Source organism: Xiphophorus couchianus, chromosome 18, assembly GCF_001444195.1.
Source record: "Xiphophorus couchianus chromosome 18, X_couchianus-1.0, whole genome shotgun sequence".
Lineage (NCBI taxonomy): Eukaryota > Metazoa > Chordata > Actinopteri > Cyprinodontiformes > Poeciliidae > Xiphophorus > Xiphophorus couchianus.
The window spans coordinates 1,892,740-1,911,737 of record NC_040245.1 but is presented as its reverse complement, the minus strand read 5'-3'; the positions used below and the strand labels follow the sequence as shown (position 1 = coordinate 1,911,737).

Below are 18,998 nucleotides of genomic sequence, written 5' to 3'. Positions count from 1 at the left end.
TTAATGATAAATATAACTTCTTACCATGTTTTGTATTCATTGAACTGTTTAATGGTGAATGTTACTAGTTATTATCCAATTCTGCAAACAGCTTGGTTGAGGTTGAACAAGTTGCCTTGAGGAGAGTTGCTCCTCATTCATTCATTCAGCTGCCAGATGAAAGAGTAAAGAGTCTTTTCTGGTTTTCCTGCCTCACTGAATCCTGCTGGTTTTTCTCAGACTGACGACAATCGTTTAGTTTTGTGTTCCAGGAAACTTTCAAATCTTCACCACACCATGTACTTAAAACCGTATTTTTCCTTAATTTCTTTCCCATTTATACATTTTCAAAGATGTGTGGAGTTAAGTACTTTCACTGAGCACATTTTTAATTCTCCTGTTTCTGGTCAATGTCTTCTTGACGGATGGGAATCTTGAGTTTTTCCATTCAGGTAAAATGAAAAGTCTGGGTTGAGTCGAGCCGTCAGAGAATCCCGCTCTCGCTGAGCGTCACGTTAACGGCCTTGATGAGCGTTTCGCTGTAGTTCAGCAGTCTGCCGTCATAAACCAGCTGCTCTGAAGTCAGACTGACCTGCATCTGAGCTCTGAAAAGAAACAGAGAGAAAAACTTTATTCAACTAGGAATAAATGGATGTTTATATTTGTTTCCACATAATCTCAAGGTTTGCTCGCTTTTAATCCCTCTAAAAATCAGTTTCCTTTTTCTTGTTTGCTTCTAAATTATGTTGCATGACCAACATAATTTGTGGCTTTTTCTTCTTGATGAAAAGAAATACAAAAAACTACAACAATGTATTGGCACCGTTGTATATTAAAAAATAAAAAGGTGTAAATTTCTGCCAAGAAACTTCTGAGCTTGAAATATTTTTAAATGTTTACTTTTGAAACTCAGACAATTTCCAAACTTGAAAATTTGACACATTTCCAAAAAATGTATTTAATTTTTGTTGAACAACCAACTGTCTGACGATTTCTCAAAACTTTTGCTGTCGCCATTTTCAGTTTGAAAGGATGAAAAATAAGGATATTATTATATCTGTAACTTCAGTATGTTTTATTTGGTTTCATAAACGTTTTCCCCATTAATGACTCTTTTAATTTATTTCAGTTAAAATGTTTTCTCGGCTTCAGGTTTTGTAATTCGGCTAGCCTTGATAACTTGTTATGTTATGTTACACAATGTCTTTAACTTCCATATGTTGTTTCTTATATTTTATATTTTAGCTGACGTTTTTGCGATGAAGCGATCAGGTGATTGATCATCATGAAGGAACAGGAAGTGGCGCTCTACCTGGTGTGGTACATCCGCGCGATGTTCCGGTCCACCCAGACGCAGCCGTTCAGGCTGTGGGACTTGAGCACGCCGTGAACAGAGACGGCGATGACGAGTCGAGGGTTGACGATGATCTTGAACTTTTCGTAAACGTGTTCTTTGGTGACGGGCTCCTGGTGGAGGTGGGCCAGGACGTCCACGCCCGGGACGCCCCGCCAACGGGCCGGGTCGGTCCCGCTCCGTGGCAGCGTCATGTTGTTGGGGAACACGTTGTTTTCAAACATGTAGCATTTGTTTCGATTGTACTTACTTTCCAGCAGAGGCAGCAGCTCCGTCCAGCTGGCGGAAGGAAAGTGAAACACTTTTTAAAACGATCTGATGACTTTCATGTTTCATTTTTTTGTTATTTGGAAATTAAAACCTAACTTGTGCTTATTTTGTTTGGTGTGGGTTGTAAAGTTACACAGTCAAAAATAATTTGCAACACTTTGGGTAATTTAGTTTGACATAAAAGAAAAAAAAAATGGGGTTAATTTTTTATAGTCATATTTTCACCATCATTTATAAACAAGTCATAGCTTAAAAATGAAATATTTAACTAGCAAGCTAAATATTTAGCTTCAAAGCTAACTAGTTAGCCCCCAACTGACCTTTGCTGCAAACTAAATATAAAGTTTACATCAAAACATTTAGTCTGTTAACTAAACATTTGGTTTGTAAACTAAAAAAAACTATCTTAGACTTAAGTATTACAGCCAAATATTTAATTTTGAAGCTAAATATTTACGGGGTTCCATTTATAAAGTTACACTGTAAAACACATTTATCATTATCAGAGATAAAAACTAAACATTTAATGCACAAGCTAAATATTTAGCTCCATACTTAGTTTAGTTTGAAATGTTTAGTTTGTTTCCAAACTAAACATTTCTAAATATTTAACTTGCTGACTAAAAATGTTGCTAGCTAAATATTTGGCTAAAATACAAATTTGTTTGGCGATAAGTGAAAGTGGACTATCAAAATAAAAGCTTGTTCTCATCTGAATAAACGTTCACTGCTGGACGAATCGTTTCTGTCGTCACTGAAGCTATGTGAGCGTTTTTCGTACGTTTTGACCGTCTGGGGCAGGATGAGTTCGTCCACGTCGTGCAGAGCCACGTATTTGGACCGGTACATGTTCCGGTAGAGGCAGTCGTTGAGCGCGGCGATCTGCCCAAAGTAGTGGAGGTCACCGGGGCCGTGTGAGGGCAGCCATCCGCGAGAGACATTCAGGAAGCCGGACATGGACCAAGGAATCACCTCTATGATACCTGAGGAGGATGAGGACGATGATCTAAAGGCAGACATCTTTACTCTGCCTGGATGCATATTTAGGTTGAAGCTAAAAATTTAGCTTGTTAGCTCAATATTTGGCCTGTTAACTATTATCTTCAAACATTTAGTTTGAAGCTAATTTTGTAGCTTCAAATGAAATATTTAGTTTAGAGGTAGAGATTTAGATCCAACCCAGAGACTTAGCTTGCTAACTACATATTTAGGTTGAAGATAAGTCTTTAGCTACAATCTTTGTAGCTAAATCAAAGAGCTACAATGTTTAGTTAGATTGCTAACTAAACATTTAGCTCAAGCCAAAATGTTTACGTTGAAGCTAAAGGTTTAGGTTGAAGCTAAATCTTTAGCTACAATATTTGTGGCTAAACCAAAGAGCTACAATGTTTAGTTAGATTGCCGACTAAACATTTAGCTAGGTTGAAGATTGAACATATTTAATACGGAAACAGATTTGTTTTTAAACGGTTTCCAGAGTGAGGATTACACCCTGATGCATCCAACAGAAATATGTCACATTAGCCCAACCGCTAACCTGACCTGCAACTCTAAATGTTCACGTTGCAGCTGCTGCAGAACTGCATTAATAAAATTCAATAAATCCTGTTTGCTCTAAGATTGACTGAAAAGAGACAATGGATGGAGAGAAATGCAGGAATATCGTGGAAGAAAACCATAAACCTCCGTCCAGAGATACGACGGCCGGTTTAGATCAAAGCAGATTCAAGGAGTAGAAAAGCCTAGTCAAAGTCCAGACCTAAAAACAATTGATAAATTGTGGAAAAACCTTAAAAATCTTTATCTAAGGGGCTGAGTACTTTCTATATGCGCTGAGGCGGCTGAGTTTTATCACTTCTGACCCACTTAAGAGATAAAAAATGAGTTTTATGTGTGATAGATAAGCTGATGTAACAAGTCAATATATGTGCACAAATTGCAGAGGTGACATGGTCATAAAATAAAATCAGTGTCTCAGCCCAGGACAGGAAAAAAATCATCTCTGAGTGAAAATCTTCAGTCAAATGAAAGTTTGTATTTGTCTCCATTAGAAAATGAAACAGCCTCCTTACAGCAGCTGTTTCCTGTTTGAAAAACGGTTTATAAGGTGAAACTGTTGTCATCTTGAGCAGTTTCCTGTCTGACCATCAATAAACAAAAGGGGCAGGAAGGAAGTCAGTCAAAAGGAAAGCCAGATTTGGCCGCTTTGACCTTTCGGTGTGAAATTTGCACAGAACTTCTTGGATTGAACAAACTGAAAAAGCATCATGGTTCTGCTCTACTTTACCTTTTCTGGTGTAGTAGTTCAGGACGCTTTGGGTTTTAGAGCTGCAGCTGGTTTTGTAGACAAACACTTTGCTCACTCCCAGAAGCCGAAACATTTCTAAACTCTGCACAAACTGCAAAACAATAAACATTAACACACGAGTCATATTTAAATAACTATCAGTATTTTAAAGCTGCAGGATGTAACTTTTATTAAAAAAATATTTCTCTACATGTTTGTTGAAACCATGTTGTTAAAGTTTGGTTTGAGGCAGATAATCTGTGAATAAATTCAAGCTCCTCTGCTTCCTCCCAGTGACAACTAGAACTAGGCTAAGACAGCCAGGAGGCGGGTCTTAGCGCTGTCAATCACCTCTCCATGTGGGCATGGTGTGAAATGCTAGGCTAGTTAGCATGGCCACCGATAACAGTGGATAAACAATCTTCATATAACAGTAAGTAGTTTCTCCACCATTAGCCCATTTAGCAGCGTGTACATGAGGATGATTGACAGCGCTAAGCCCCTCCTTCTGGCTCTGATTGGTTGTTTTTGATGCATTTCTTCACACAGCAACAGCAGCTCAGGGAAATCGGTCTTTTCACAGATTATTGTTCTCATATTGAACTGTCACAACATGGTGACAGTTTTAACAAATATGTACATAACTTTTGTTTATTTACACTCTGCAGCTTTAAGAATAAAAGCCCCTCTCCCCTGTGTTTTCCCTCACACAGCTCCTCCAGACTAGCAGCAGCAGCAGTTAGCAAACACCTGGTGGAACTGAAAGGCTGCTGAATTCGTTGTGCAAACTTTAGCACTCCAAAGAAGCAGTCCAGTTTCAGTGCGCCTTATTTAGACTGTCTGTGTTGTTTACTGATCTGTAAACGGTGAATCATGCTAACAAGCAGGTAACCAGACTTACCTGCAGCACATTGTTGAAATCGAACATGGTAGACAGACAGACGGTGAAGGTGTGATTAAAGGATTCCGTCTTTTTGTTTTCGTTCTTCACCTCCAAAAATTCATGCCGATATTCCTCTGAGAGAAAACAACAGGTGTATATTTTGAGACATTATATTTTTAAACTCCCACCCCGTGCATGTTGCAAATCTATGGAGCTCCTTCAGTGACAAAACTGCTGCATCCTGGATGCACAAAGGTGCGTAATCACAGATCCTTCCTCCCAGTTACAACCAGGATAAAAAATATCCTGCTGGTGTTTGCACAAATATACATTTTGAACAACTTAACATTTCCTTTTAATCTGAGTAAACAATATTTAATATTATTTTCTCATGTTGTAAATTTGCCCCACTTGTACTGTCTCTGATTCTTATTTTATTTTTTCCTCATTTTGGATCCTTTTAACTTGCCACTGTGTGAAAACTGAGGATATTTTTATTTATCAAGTTCAATAAAATATTTGAATAATTTGACCAAGAACATAAAATAAGAAGCTGCTTGTTTCATAGATTCAAACTCAAATTCAGAATTACTTTGTTGATCCCAAAGGGAAATTAAACAATCTGATATGTTTAATAAATCACTATTTTATAAATTCTCCCATACTCTCCTGTGTTGCCAGCCAAGGCAACTTGCTACTCGTCTTGTTGCTACAACACTTCAACCTCAACAGTCAGGTAGTAACTAGTTACATTTACTCAGTTACATTTACTTCAGTAACTTAAAAAAAGTACTTTTATGAGTATTTTTTTTTACTATTTTTCAATCAACACTAAGGACTTATTGACTTACTCAATAATTCAGTTGCCTTTTTACCAAATTTTTTTTTTTTCTTGACTGATTTCTTGGACTGCTACTTTTTAAAGGAAGATCATTTTCAGGAACAAGGCAGTTCAAAGTGCTTTACATCAGTGGACCCCAACCACCGGGCCTCGGACCAATTGGTACCGGGCCGCGCAAGAAATAATGAACTACTTCCGGATGTTTTATTTTGAAAATCTTAAACCGGGCTTTAGGGCTTTGCATGAATTAGAAGGAAATACAAACAATACAACAAAACCAAAAGGGTAACAACAACAAAAAGACAAACATACTACACAGTTTAGACTAATATGAATTTCTCTAGATCTAAAGTTTGTTATCAATTAGTATTAATAAGAATAAGTACTGTATAGTTTATAAACCAGCAGGAGTTTCTCTGTCTCCATGTTTGATTCTTGTTCAGTTTTGCTATTAGCAAGTATAAAACTAAATGTTGGCTCCATGTTTGATGGAGTGAAAATGTGTCGAAATATTGCTAATCTTACTGGAGAATGTTTCGGCTGCTCTTCCCGCCAGCATGGCTGAAATCTGTCCTGTACCTTTAAATGCCGCGGAGGCCACGGCGACGTGCGACGGCGTGTCGCATGATGACGGTATGACACACAGGATGTCGGCGGTGCCGTAGCGGAAGCCGAAGTGGTCGTTGTGGATCTGCAGGTCGCCGTCTGAGACGTGGGTCTGGTTGTTGCGGCAGAGCAAGACGCAGCGGTAGGCGACCGTCTCTTCACGCAGCACCACTGCGATAACCCGAACCTGAGCACAGACAGCGAAGAGTTACGGTGGTTTTTAATTCATATTCAATAATTATTACACTTATTTAGCATAAATGCTAACCTGATACCTTCTGATTTTAGACGGACATGAGTTCTATAGCGGAAAATTTGACTGTCAGATAATATATTATGACTTTATTACTGGTTAATACATTTTTTACTCACAATCTACACTTTTGATTGTAAGAAAATATGTAATATTTTATTTTAATCACATTAAATTCTATTTTATTTGCTTTGCTTTTGTTTATTTATTTTTCTCGTCAGAAACTTTTCAGTGTTTTGATTGCTACGCTAGCTTGAGGAGCAAAGCAAATTATCAGCAGAAATAACATTTAAATAAATTATTTTAACTTAAACTTTATATAAAAAACATGATGAAAAATTTCAGATTAAAAATCTTTATGGGATTCAATAATTTTTTTATTTTTCCTTTTTTTACTCATCTTCCAGCCTCACAGTCCTTCTGGTTCTGCTCTATATCCAGAACCAGAACCAAACGTGGAGATCTCAAATTTGGAGAAACTTTCAGAAAACTGCAAAACAGCCAAAACAGAGTTCCTTTAAATCAGGGGTGTCCAAAGTCGGTCCTGGAGGGCCGCCATCCTGTGTGTTTTAGTTCTCTCCCTGGTTTAACGCACCTGGATCCAATGATGGCTCATTAGAGGCCTTAGGAGAACATTGACAAGCTGAGAAGGTTGTTACTACAACCAGGGAGAGAACAAAAACATGCAGGATGCCGGCCCTTGAGGACCGACTTTGGACACGCCTGCTTTAAATCAAGGCCAAACCCATCGGTTACATTCGCTTTTGAAACTTTCCAAATGTTTCATTGTAATGAACATATTTTCCGCCATATTTAAGGTGTTTTTATGACTTTATTTTTGTGCTTTTGTTATGTAAAACACCTGGAAGTGCCTTGTTGATGAAATGTGCCATATAAATAAACTGGATTCATTGATTCAAAATATTGTAATTTGAAATAAGTTTGTGTTGTTAAGCTTTTCTTGAACCTTTTAACTAAAGCATCTAAAAAAACGTTTCCTTTCCACTGCAGAAAGGAAATACAGAAAGGATTGTGACTTAGGAAGCCATTTCTTGAAAGTTAACAGTGATTTAAGGTGGACTGGACAGTGATTTAAGGCGGACTGAAGGAATATTCCTTAATGAACACAGGGAATGATAAAAGCCGTTACTCGCCTGCCGTGGGTTTGTGCGGTGTTCTAGATAAGCTGATACCAGCAGCGTCTTTGTCGTCTTGACTGCAATAAATGAGGTTGCAACTTTTGTTGGAGCTGCACAAGGAAAAAAAAACAATTATTCTGTAAACTGTTGACAAAAGGATGACAGAGAAGTGAGTAAGTTACCTTTATGTGTAATACTCTGTATCCAGCGCCGGAGTTGTGTTACTGTGCTGCCCAGTTTTCCAGTTGGGTTGAGGTTCTGGTTCGCCTCCTTTAAATATCTGTCCCCAAACGGCAAATCAAAAGGAAGATAAGTCTGAGTGAAGTCATTTTAAGCAACGTTTTCAGAGCTAATAAGGTAAGCTGGTCATTTCTTTCACTCTGTCAGAAGGAGGCGCTGTGAGGAGGTGAGTGTTGACTTTTGCATATGTCATTAGTAAACCTCTGGAAAAATGACACCAAAGTAGAGATGTCTGGTCAGGTCGGATCAGCGACATGACGCCACTCACCTTTCCGCCATCTTGAACATTATGAACGCGGCAACACACAGGAGGATGAAGTACACCAGCTGGTTTCGCTTCCGCAGGCAAGGTTGGTGGAAACCCATTGCTGAGATATTCAGTCCGTTCTTCTTCAGTGCCTTCAGAAAACCAACGTAGGGAAAAGAAAGTACTAAATTATCTCAGCTCAAGGTGCAACAGTGCAGCCCGCCGCCTGGGGAGAGCTGTGCTGAGAAAACGCTCCATAAAGTCTGAGGAAGTGACTCTGGGCTCATCATTTTATATTTAAACATTTTTAAATAAATAACTTCTGCTTGTGATCACTTTCACGTCTGCAATAATATGCACGAGTTTTGGTCCAAACAGAGGAGATATGCATAGTGATGCTGAGAAACAAAGATATTTAAGGAGAAATGACTCAAGGAATCTACAGGAAAGGAAATAAAAACTGTTTCTGTGACTCTCAGCGCCGTCATGGGAAAAATAAATACACCACAGTATTCATTAATCAACATTCATTGATGTAAAACCACAGCAACACAGGCTCCCACACAGTGGCACAAAAAGTGGCTGTGCAGTGTATGCAACGCATAGGGGCGCTGCTCTAGAGGGGGCGCAAAAACGATGTGGGGAATCTTTTTTCTATCAGCATTTTATGTACTTAACAGCTGTTTGTGTATGAAATGATCAATAACAGAGGAACAGCACTGATTAGGCGTCTCCCTCCCATGTGGCCCATGAGGATCTGGTGGCTTTTGTTGGTGTGGCAATAAATGACAAGGAGCTCAAGCTGGCATCAGTCGTTTTCCTTTAATTCTCCATCTGCATTTCACACCATGGATCTTACCAAGCCCCGCCCACAACCGACCCATGTGACCGCAAGTCTCACAAACAAAGCCTCGTTGTTTCTATGTAAACATGACTGATTAGTGAATCATTTCTACCGGATTTTCACAATATATCAGCTACCAAATGGACAGAGGAACTAACAAGTTCATAAGTTCATGTCATCATCTGGGAGGAGGTTACTGGTTTCTCAGTCACAAGCTGGTTGCAAACCTGAGGCCAGCAGGTGTCAGTCAGTTATGGTAGATCTGAACTTTGACCTCAATATGAGAAGCTACAGACCGATAGGAGGAACCAAAGAGCTCTGTAAAGGTAAAGGCAAGTCTTCTGAAGTTGGGATATAATTCATTTAATTTCACATAATTACCGCGGTAGAAGCCATTTGTTTGATAAACTTTTATGAAATATATTTGTTCTATTTGATGTTTGTTGTGAATGACGTAAACTCACAAACGAACGAGGTAATTAGTCCAACGTTTAGAAACTACAGCGGCTGTAATGAGCCACAGCAAAGGGAAACAAAGGTAAAATAACCCGAACAGGTGATCAACTCAAAACCACTCTTACCTTTTTACTCTCTCTCTCTCTCTCTGTAGTTTAAGCACACCTGTTACCGTGGCAACCGCCTGCGCCCCGCAAGACGAGCAAAGATTACGTTAAAAACATAACATTCAGTCCGTTACGATATCAAGTTTCCAGGCTTGATATTTATTTCTCGATTATTAATCAGCTTCCCTGAACACAGCGATGGCTGATTGACTAGCTGTACTTGGTGCTAACGTGGCTAACAGGAGTAACAGTTTAGTCCAAAGCCTTTTCTGCTAAAATAAAATCTTTAGTGTATGTCAGATACAGACACGTTGCATTGCGGCCCCTCTGGTAAGGTCAGGTAAAGTCAGTCTGGCATAAAAAGGCTCCTGAAAGGAGGAGCCATAATGTCACCGGGTGGGAAATTCCCGCCACATTTTCTCACGGACTAAACGTTTCTAAAACGCAACAAAAACGATATAATAGCAAAACTAGAGTAACCTGGAATAAACATATTTCAATAATATGCAAAAACGAAAACCATAACCATATTTTATAAAATGAATAAATAATATTTCTTTATCGCATAGCAGAAACACGTTACCTCGTCAGTGATCCTAACGGCTCTGAGGATTACCCATAATACCCCGCTCTTTCTAAGGTGAATGCAATACACCGTTTTACCAGCAGATGGTGCATTTTAGCAGGATTTAACCTGAACCATTTTAACTACGTTACCCCCCCGCCCCCCGGCCCCCCGTAAATTCTGCTAAAATGGGGTTGTATCAAACACACAGCACTAAAATAAAAGTGCAATAAAAAGAGCACATAGGAGTCAGCGTTTCGGAGCATCTGAGACCATCTTGCCTTGGACTGGGGAGGAAGTGCTGGTATCATGTTACATAAGATAAGATAAGATAAGATAAGATAAGATAAGATAAGATAAGATAAGATAAGATAAGATAAGATAAGATAAGATAAATCTTTATTGTCATTGTCACAAGAACAACGAAATTCAAAAGGTGCCATCAGTCGGTGCACATGCCCAAAAACAAAAAATAACTGTCTCACAATTCACACACAAAGCAAGAATCAATAAACAACTGGCAAAAAAAAAAATAAAATAAACAAAAAAACCTAAAAACCAATAAATAAGAACAGCCACATTCTCACATACATCATTTATGATGATTAATGGTTGTTTTTGATTGCATTTAGTTTTGTTATTGCTATCGGGTAGAAACTGTCACTGAGACGGTTGGTTCTGGTTCTGGTTGCTCTGTATCTTCTGCCTGAAGGCAGCAGTGTGAACAGAGAAGGTCCGGGGTGAGAAGTGTCCTTTGTGATGTGTTGTGCTTTTCTTAGACAGCGGTCGCTGTGCAGGTTCTGTTGTAAAGTTCAACAATGCCATTCCCCATCGGGTGGTACGGTGTGGAGTGAGATTTTTGTATCCGTGGCCTGACCCGCTCTCAGAGGCCGACTCAACAACTGGATGCAGTTTTGCTGCAATACATTAAACTTCTGCTTTGTGTGCAAAGGACAGAAATGTTACAGCTTGTTCAAACAACATCTCTAATATTCCTTTGAATCTGTGATCGTTCTTTGGTCTCTGGCGGCTGTTCATGTTCGGGTTTGCTTCAGTAATATTTGCACAGTATGTGGAAAATGCAGCTGATGTAATCTGCATTAACAGCTCCCTGTTATTGGTAATCCTGCAGATCAAAATCTGCATTGCTGGATGATATTTGTAACCTGTTATTTCATATTCCTTAAATGACTTCTGTCATTGTATCTATATCTCCTGTGTGAACAGCATGAAGCAATCTGGGTCAGATTTGGTAAATCACATTGCTATTTGTATATCAATACATTTGCATTATCCTCCTCCTAGCATTTTGCACTCAGTATGTTTTACAAATTCACAAAGACAGACATGCTAAATTTGTTGCACCTGTGGTTCTTCTCTTTTTGCTTTGCAATCTCACTCAGCTCCTTCAGACTAGCCAGCAGTAATTAGCAAACACCTGGTGGATCGGCTGAGCTCGCTGGAGGAGCTACTTCTAAGAGCAACGCTGGTAAAAACGCTGTTAAAGGGTTAATAACTCCTGAAAGTGTAGTTTCAGAAAGAGCAGGAGTTTTTAAAGAGACAGAGCCCAATTTCAAGTCAAGTCAGATTTCTTCTAGGTTTGATATATACAACATTTTTAACAACTGAAGATAAAATAGTTATTTTATTAATTTGGTATCCTTACTAGAGTTTGCCTGCTATATTTCAGGATTTTCTTTAATCTGATCACTTTTAACGTAGAATTAAATGATATATTTCCTGTTAAGTCATTCACGTCAATGATATTTATTTTTCTTTGTGGTTTGGGTAACCTTAATATAACCCTTTTTTTGTTTAAAACGTTCCCTGGTCAACCCAGACTAAATCACCCCTGATGGGACTGGTTTTAATGGAGCATTTTTTATACTTCCAGTTTATTTCAGAGGAACAGGTTCAGGATATAAACGTGAGGATTTTACATTTTGATAAGACCCTGCTGCAACGTCAGATATGAGGAGCAACCGGCCATGTTTCATTGTGAGGGAGATTAACTTTAACTGTAAACACACAGATAAATGTGGCGGTACTGGTCGCTGCAGAGGCAGTGGAACTTGTTGAAAGGAAAAAAACGTCCATTAAATGATGTTTAAGAGTTCAATTAGGAAAAACCTGCAGACAGGAGAGCAGGACACGGAGGCAGGTTATAGACAGAAGACATCAGCTGTGAACAATGGAAAACAACGAGCTTCAATGCTGAAGAGCTGAGGAGAGTGGCGTTGGAAATAGGGGAGTCTAATCAGAGAGATGCAAAACAGCGCAGGGAGTTGGGAAATGAAGAGGAGAGAGAGATTAACTAAATAAAAACCAAACAGAAAAAAGCCCAGTGCTAACGTCAGAACCAACATTCACAGAACAGACACATAAAAACCAAGACAAACCTCAACGCAGAGCATGAAACTGAAACCAGCAAAACCCAAAAATGGAAACATGAGCTGCTTTTCTATCGACCATATAAATAGTTACAAAAATATATTTGCTAACTTTTAACAGTAATTTTTTGAGGATGTTTACAGCTGCATCGAAGTGACTATCAAAACTGGAATTCAAACACTTTTTATATGAAATGAGTCTTTAGAGACGTTACTGCAGGTGGAAATGATGGAGAAGACGGCAGGAAGTTTGGTCTCTTAAACTGTAAAACAGTTGAGCTGTATTTAGTTGTGTCTACTATCTTCTACTCTTTAATTCAAATACATTTAGCAAGTTTTAGATTTTGAATTTGAATGTGAGTTTGTGAAAGATGAACTTACAGCAGTAAGTTGTGTTAACTTTCTATTAATTTCGTCAAACATTCAAGAGTTGAATAAACTAGAGTTTTTAGTTTAGCACTTAAAAAAACTGAAAGAAGAAAAAGACAGGAGTGGGAACTATTTCCCAGAATGCTTAGCGGCGTGTTTTTGTATCTCGAGAGGGAAGTGAGTTACATTGATATGACCTTTGTTTGTTCACACTAAATGTTTCAGAGCTGAATTCATTGTGATGTTTAATAAAGTTCATGATCAGATCAGAAATTTTGTTCATGCAATTTGGAACAAGAATTAAAATTATTTTAAAGTAAAATAACTGAGTAAAAATAACAGAATGCGGCTCTTCAACTCGGTGGCAGCAGTTTTTTCTTGCATATTGTGAAATAATTATTTGGTTTAAATTGCAGCATTAAGTTAAAACTCACAGTTTAAGATTAATGAACCACAAGAACTAAAAAAATAACATTTTTAGCAACTTGTTGCTTGTTGTTAAATTAACTTCACAAACTTAATTTTTGAATTAAGGCCAATACAAATTTCTTGTTGACCTAAATAGCATTTTCAAGGCAGCAGGTGGATTTTCATTTTCAAACCACCTTCAAATGTTTTACAGTGCAAAAAACACGCAAAAAACACAAAATTCATATTTAATGAATGAATTTTGCAATTGCAAAATTGTGCTTTTCCAACGCAACTGTGAACATTTGTATGGTTCTACAAAACTCTGCTCACATTAAATGCAGTTTCAAGAAGCTACACAGGAAGGAAGTGAATAAGTCAACACCCAACAACAAGAAGACAGTTCACACATCAGAGCTCACCGTCGTTTTGTTCTCATTTTTCTGAGGTATTTGTGTTCAGAGACCACCTGGATGATCCTGCTCCCATTTCTCACACCAGCGATCAGCTGTTAGCTCTCCTGCTAGCTCTGCTACTGAACCCCTCATGAAGTTGCCGTGTTTCTCCAGCAGCAATCCCCTGAAATAAAGGAGAACACAGATTTGAGATCATGAAACAAGGAAATGAGAAGGAAGATCATGGCTGGAAAAAAAAAACATCTACAGAAAGAAAACGGAGGAGCAGCTGAAGAGATAAACAGCTTTAGACTGACGCATCAGACAGTGAGAGATGTAGAAAAACCCTTTAAAAGTCTCTGTTTTACACCTAAACTAAGCAGTCGCATGTTCATGTCACAGAGTCTTTTTCTATTGTTCTGCCTTTTCTGTCTCCAACCTCAACAACTAAAGGTTGCTCAGCTTTAGTTGAGCAACCAGATACAAATATGTGCTTTGACCAGATGAGAATTAATCAGTAGGAAACAGAAACAGTTTTCTGCTTCCTTCAGAGTCCCTGGGAAACTTGTTAGGATTTGATTGCTCTGGAAATCTTAAAAGAAACTCTTGAGAAATCTGACAAAAAACTCACAGTTGGGTTTAGTAATTATCCAAAACGTTTAGGAAAAGAAACACAATGGCCTGAACTGGCAGCGTAAAGGACCAGAGCTCAGGATGATCTAAAGATGATGAAAAGAGGAAGAGTTGAAAGAAATGTTGCAGAAATACAAAACGTGTGCATTCCTAACTGTAAACTACAAGTTTTGTAGCAAGCTAGTTTTTCCAGAGCAGGCTGCGATGAACAATCATGAACTCATGAGCGATGAACTCATCCATGCGTTCATCTTCAGTCGTATTGATTATTGCAACAGCGTCTTCACAGGTCTGTCCAACAAATCAATTAAACAGCTGCAGCTGATCCAGAATGCTGCTGCTCGCGTTCTGACTAAAACCAGGAAGATAGAGCACATAACACCAGTTTTAAAGTCCCTCCACTGGCTCCCTGTAGCTCAAAGAATAGACTTTAAAATACTGTTGTTAGTTTATAAATCACTGAACGGCTCAGCACCACAATACATTAAAGATCTGCTGTTGTATCAACCTTCCAGACCTCTCAGGTTCTGGTTCTGGTTCTGCTCTGCATCCCCAGAACCAGAACCAAACAAGGAGAAGCAGCTTTCAGCATTTATGCACCACAAATTTGGAACAAACTTCCAGAAAACTGTAAAACAGCTGAAACACTGACTTCTTTTAAATCTCAACTAAAAACCCACCTGTTTAGGATTGTATTTGAAATGTAATCAATTACAAATTTATTGATGGAACTTGACTTAATGTTGTGTTTTGATTATTGATTCTATATTGCATTGTGATTCTGTGTTTGTAATGATGTAAAGCACTTTGAAATGCCTTGCTGCTGAAATGTGCTATACAAATAAAATTTGATTGATTGATTGATCATACTTAGGATAACTCAGAGTTTTAATGTGTTCACATGTTGTTTATGTGACAAATCGTCCTGATTGGATGATTTCAAATCATTAAATTACGCTCGTCATTGAAACTGAGTTATATTTAATAACTGTACAATATTGCTTTTCTTATGACGCACATTATTTTAGGTTTGTGTGAATCTGCATGCCTGACACGGCTCTATTCTATTCTATTCTATTCTATTCTATTCTATTCTATTCTATTCTCAGTAATGAACTGCAGATGGTAAAACTTTATTTACAACCCAGATCTTTAAGAGTTTTTTGTAATTTTGTCAAAAAGCCACATTTTGTTGACAATCATTAATAAAACATGTAAAACCTTCATGTGTTTTTGTTTATTCTGTGTTTTTTAGTTTCTTTTACATGATCAGTCTGATTTCTGTTTTACTTTAGTTCAGCCCTTGATTGATTCTAGTCTATTATGTTTATTTCTTGTCTAGTTATTCTGTTATTCTCTCTCTCTTCTCATTTTAATGCTCCGTTTTATCTTTTCTTTGTTCTTTTAATGACAAACAGAACATGCATGTTGAGTTTTTTCCATTTGCACCACTTTTCATTACTCACAGAAACTATCTGGTGGCGGTGGTTGGATGTTTTGATGCATACTAAACTTTTCTATAAACGGAGCATAAATAACTCTTAGACAAACTAGTATAATCTGGTAAACATTCAATAAAAGCTCAAATCTTAGTACTTTCAATCCAAATGACCACAGGAAATCTAATACGACTGTAGGTGTGAGGTAGCAATAGTCTATAAGTTGTGGGTCTCAGATAAATAAGATCACAAAGACACAGAATATCTGAGGGTCGTGTCCATAAAAATAGGTGCATATTGTATATTCTGCAAACCTTCCTCAGTTCCCAGGACTACCAGAGCTAAAGATACCACCCATTTCCACGTCATTTTAAGCTCTTGTGATGTGAAGCATAATTTATTAAAACATTACTGAAGATACTTTTATGGAAATAAATAATCTTGTTTACTCTTTCTCTGCAAACTTAGTGTCTGATTTCCAGGAAGTGCTATTTTTGCTCCGGCTAGAAGTAAGAATTTGTCTTGATGTTCGTTATCCTGCTCAAACGAACCGATGGGAAAAGAGAAACGAACCAGGAAGCTGAAAGTAAAACAGCCACAGGAATGTGGCAAGAAGGAAAAACGCTGCAGAGGATGCAGGTAAGGGATTAATAACTGCTCTGGAGTAATTGTTAACGTTCTGAAATAACTGGAGCACGAAGTCAAAACCTGAGGAAAGGAAAAACTTTCTGGGAAGAGAGCTCTAAAAATCCCAAAGTGTAATCCAAAGAGAATAAAACAACAATCCAACCAGGTGAGCCACACTGCAAAACACAAAACACTTCAAATAAGTAACTTTTCAGCAAGATATGGGAACTTGTTTTAAGTTCCTCAATATTGACAAAACTTTCACTGGTAGATTATTTCACTTATGAGGAAAATGTCTTGTTATGTCATAATCTGTTGCTGAAACGTTACTTGTAAGTTAGTTTTGTCTCATTTCAAGTGTAGTAAGATTTACACTGGAAACGACCAAAAATGCTGAATAATTTTGTGTTTTTGCATAATATGACTTAAAGATTCAAATTCAAGCAGTAGAGAAGTTTCACTACCTCAACAAATGGACTGAAAAAAACGTTTTTAAATGAAGCTGAACATGGGAAAGAGTTTCAAACAGGAAGTGAATTACCAGCCTAAGTTTCTGAAGGACGTAAACAACATTTCAACTTAAAATGCAGAGGGAATAAATAAAAGTGGACCTCACAGGGACATTTTTATTTTAAAGACGTTCACGCCCGACTGGAGGCACTAAGCTGTAAATGATCGCCTCACATTTTCAGTCAAATTAAAGTTAAAACAGGGTTCAAAGGTCAACAGCCAGTTAAGCTGATGTTGCACGGCTACGTACACATGTCTGCAATTCTGAGAAATATTAAATTACTAATCGAAATAGTTTTTCAACAAAGAATATAATAGTTAAAAATTATTCAAATTTGATTCAAGTCTAAAACAATTACAGCTCCCAAACGTAATGCAGTAATTTAAAATAACAAAAACTATATATTTTTATTTTTGAAAATCCTCATTTTAAATCTTTGGACAACAAACTGTGTTAAGTTTCTGACACTTTCTGTTTCCTTTATCTCAAAGGCTCATATTTTAATGTATGGATAAATTTGAAGGGATACCATCTAGAATAATCTAGAGTTAGTGTCTTGAAGAAGAAATGTGGAGTAAAAAACAAACAGGACAGAAAAACAGTCTTTTCCTGTCAGTGCATGATAAAGTTAAATGACATATTTCACTTCCAAACTGAAGCTGGAGCAGCGACAGGCTCTCTAAATACATACATTATGACAGTTGAATGAAATTAAAAGCCAGTTCTGTCCAGAAAACTTAAAGTCTGTTGGTTTGACGATCGTAGCTGCAAAATGGATCCAGTAAAAGGATCCGCTGAGCTGCCTGGGAAAGACGGCACTTTATGTTCTCATGCAGTGAAACGTTTTACGGAATAAAAAGAGCCAGCCGTATAAAATAAAATAAAAGATGGAAAGGAAAATGTATTTTTTTTAAAACACCCTTTATATGGACACAAGACAGAAAACAGAATAAACCCAAACTGACCTGTTTCACTGCTGAGAGGGATGTTAAAGCTTCACCATATCCACCTTCCAGGCTGTAAAATGATCCAAACCAGTGGCTTTAATGCAGAGCTCTGAGTGAGCAGCTCCTCCGAGCTTGATGTAAGTCATTGTGGAGAAACAGGAAGCAGATAAGAGGAGCTAACCTCACCCTTAATCAGTTAGAGGAAAATGAAGCTACTGCAGTTCGAACAGAGGTAAAAGAGACACTTTAATTTATAATTTAATTGCTGGGTGAGGACAGGAAGTGTGTCTTCAGAACTGGAGGGATGGATACACAATAAACTGAAGGACAGGCTGCAGATCTTTAGATAATAAGCAGAAAACATCAGAACAAAACACTTTAAACAGACAAATAAGCTATAAAACAAACCTAAACATCATATTTAACTGGAAACTAAATCTAAAACTCTTTAATGTTCATAAAGGACACCAAGTTGTGTGTTTTATTATTTTACATTTAGTTTTTCAGGGAACGTCTTTCTTTAGTCTGCTGCTGGAGAACAAATTGAGTTTAGCTACTTTCTCCTACTACTCTCCAGGGATGCATAACCTGCAGTTCAGATTAAATTCATGCTGTCTCTCTGTTGTTTCCCTCCTGAACCGTACGCTCCTGTGCTCTTCATGAAAAACTCACTGTGGAGGCATTTAAAGTTTTGAGAACAGAAGACATGAAATCCTGCTTTCAGACTGAAACTGTGTGATCTTGGATTACGGCAGAACAATTTCCCTCATAAACATAAACTACTGAAATACTTTGGAAGTCAGAAAATACAACATTAACTTGAGATGTTTGAGCTCTGAACTGACTCATCGTCTGGCATGTAAGCGTTTTGGTTGTGACAGTTAAAATGTTTGACTGTTGGTGCGTACCGTGGTGGTGTAGCGGTTAGCGCGACCCATATTTGGAGGCCTTGAGTCCTCGTTGCCTCGTTGACGACATTTGCCGCATGTCTTCCGCCCTCTCCTTCCCCGTTTCCTGTCAGCCTACTATCATATAAGGGACTCTAGAGCCACAAAAAGACCCCCTGGAGGGGTAAAAAAAAAAAAAAGTTTGACTGTTAAGATGGAAAGTGAAAGAACAAACCGCGTCACCAGCAGCAAGGAAGTAAAAAAAGTTGATTATTTTTATCCAAAATCTCACTGCTATTGGTTTAACCAACAAGATATTTT

The 18,998-nt window shown here is 37.9% G+C and overlaps 1 protein-coding gene across 4 annotated transcripts; it reads right to left on the bottom strand.

Annotated features, from left to right (window-relative positions):
* Positions 1–32: 32 nt before the first annotated feature.
* On the bottom strand, positions 33–17,967 carry LOC114133433 (beta-1,4-galactosyltransferase galt-1-like). 4 transcript variants are annotated; one of them, XM_027999335.1, is made up of 11 exons: positions 17,809–17,967; positions 13,665–13,817; positions 8,121–8,252; positions 7,795–7,892; positions 7,628–7,689; positions 6,194–6,407; positions 4,792–4,907; positions 3,891–4,002; positions 2,385–2,586; positions 1,292–1,612; positions 33–584 (listed from the first exon to the last, which is right to left on the bottom strand). In XM_027999335.1, the coding sequence occupies exons 3-11, from the start codon at positions 8,216–8,218 to the stop codon at positions 464–466; spliced, it is 1,344 nt and encodes a 447-aa protein (XP_027855136.1). In that variant the 5' UTR covers positions 8,219–8,252; positions 13,665–13,817; positions 17,809–17,967; the 3' UTR covers positions 33–463. The 4 variants fall into 4 exon arrangements, with proteins under 4 accessions (XP_027855136.1, XP_027855133.1, XP_027855135.1 ...); XM_027999332.1 differs by having other exon boundaries at positions 7,628–7,722; positions 8,121–8,251; positions 13,664–13,817; positions 17,809–17,962; XM_027999334.1 differs by lacking the exon at positions 13,665–13,817 and having other exon boundaries at positions 7,628–7,722; positions 8,121–8,251; positions 17,809–17,963.
* Positions 17,968–18,998: the final 1,031 nt, after the last annotated feature.

Excerpts from the sequence above, each read along its gene's own strand:
- LOC114133433 (XM_027999334.1), bottom strand. The coding sequence starts at position 8,218 with ATGGGTTTCCACCAACCTTGCCTGCGGAAGCGAAACCAGCTGGTGTAC. Across the intron at positions 7,723-7,794 it reads ACAGAGTATTACACATAAAG|CTCCAACAAAAGTTGCAACC; the intron begins GTAACTTACTCA and ends TTCCTTGTGCAG. Across the intron at positions 585-1,291 it reads GCGCGGATGTACCACACCAG|AGCTCAGATGCAGGTCAGTC; the intron begins GTAGAGCGCCAC and ends GTTTCTTTTCAG.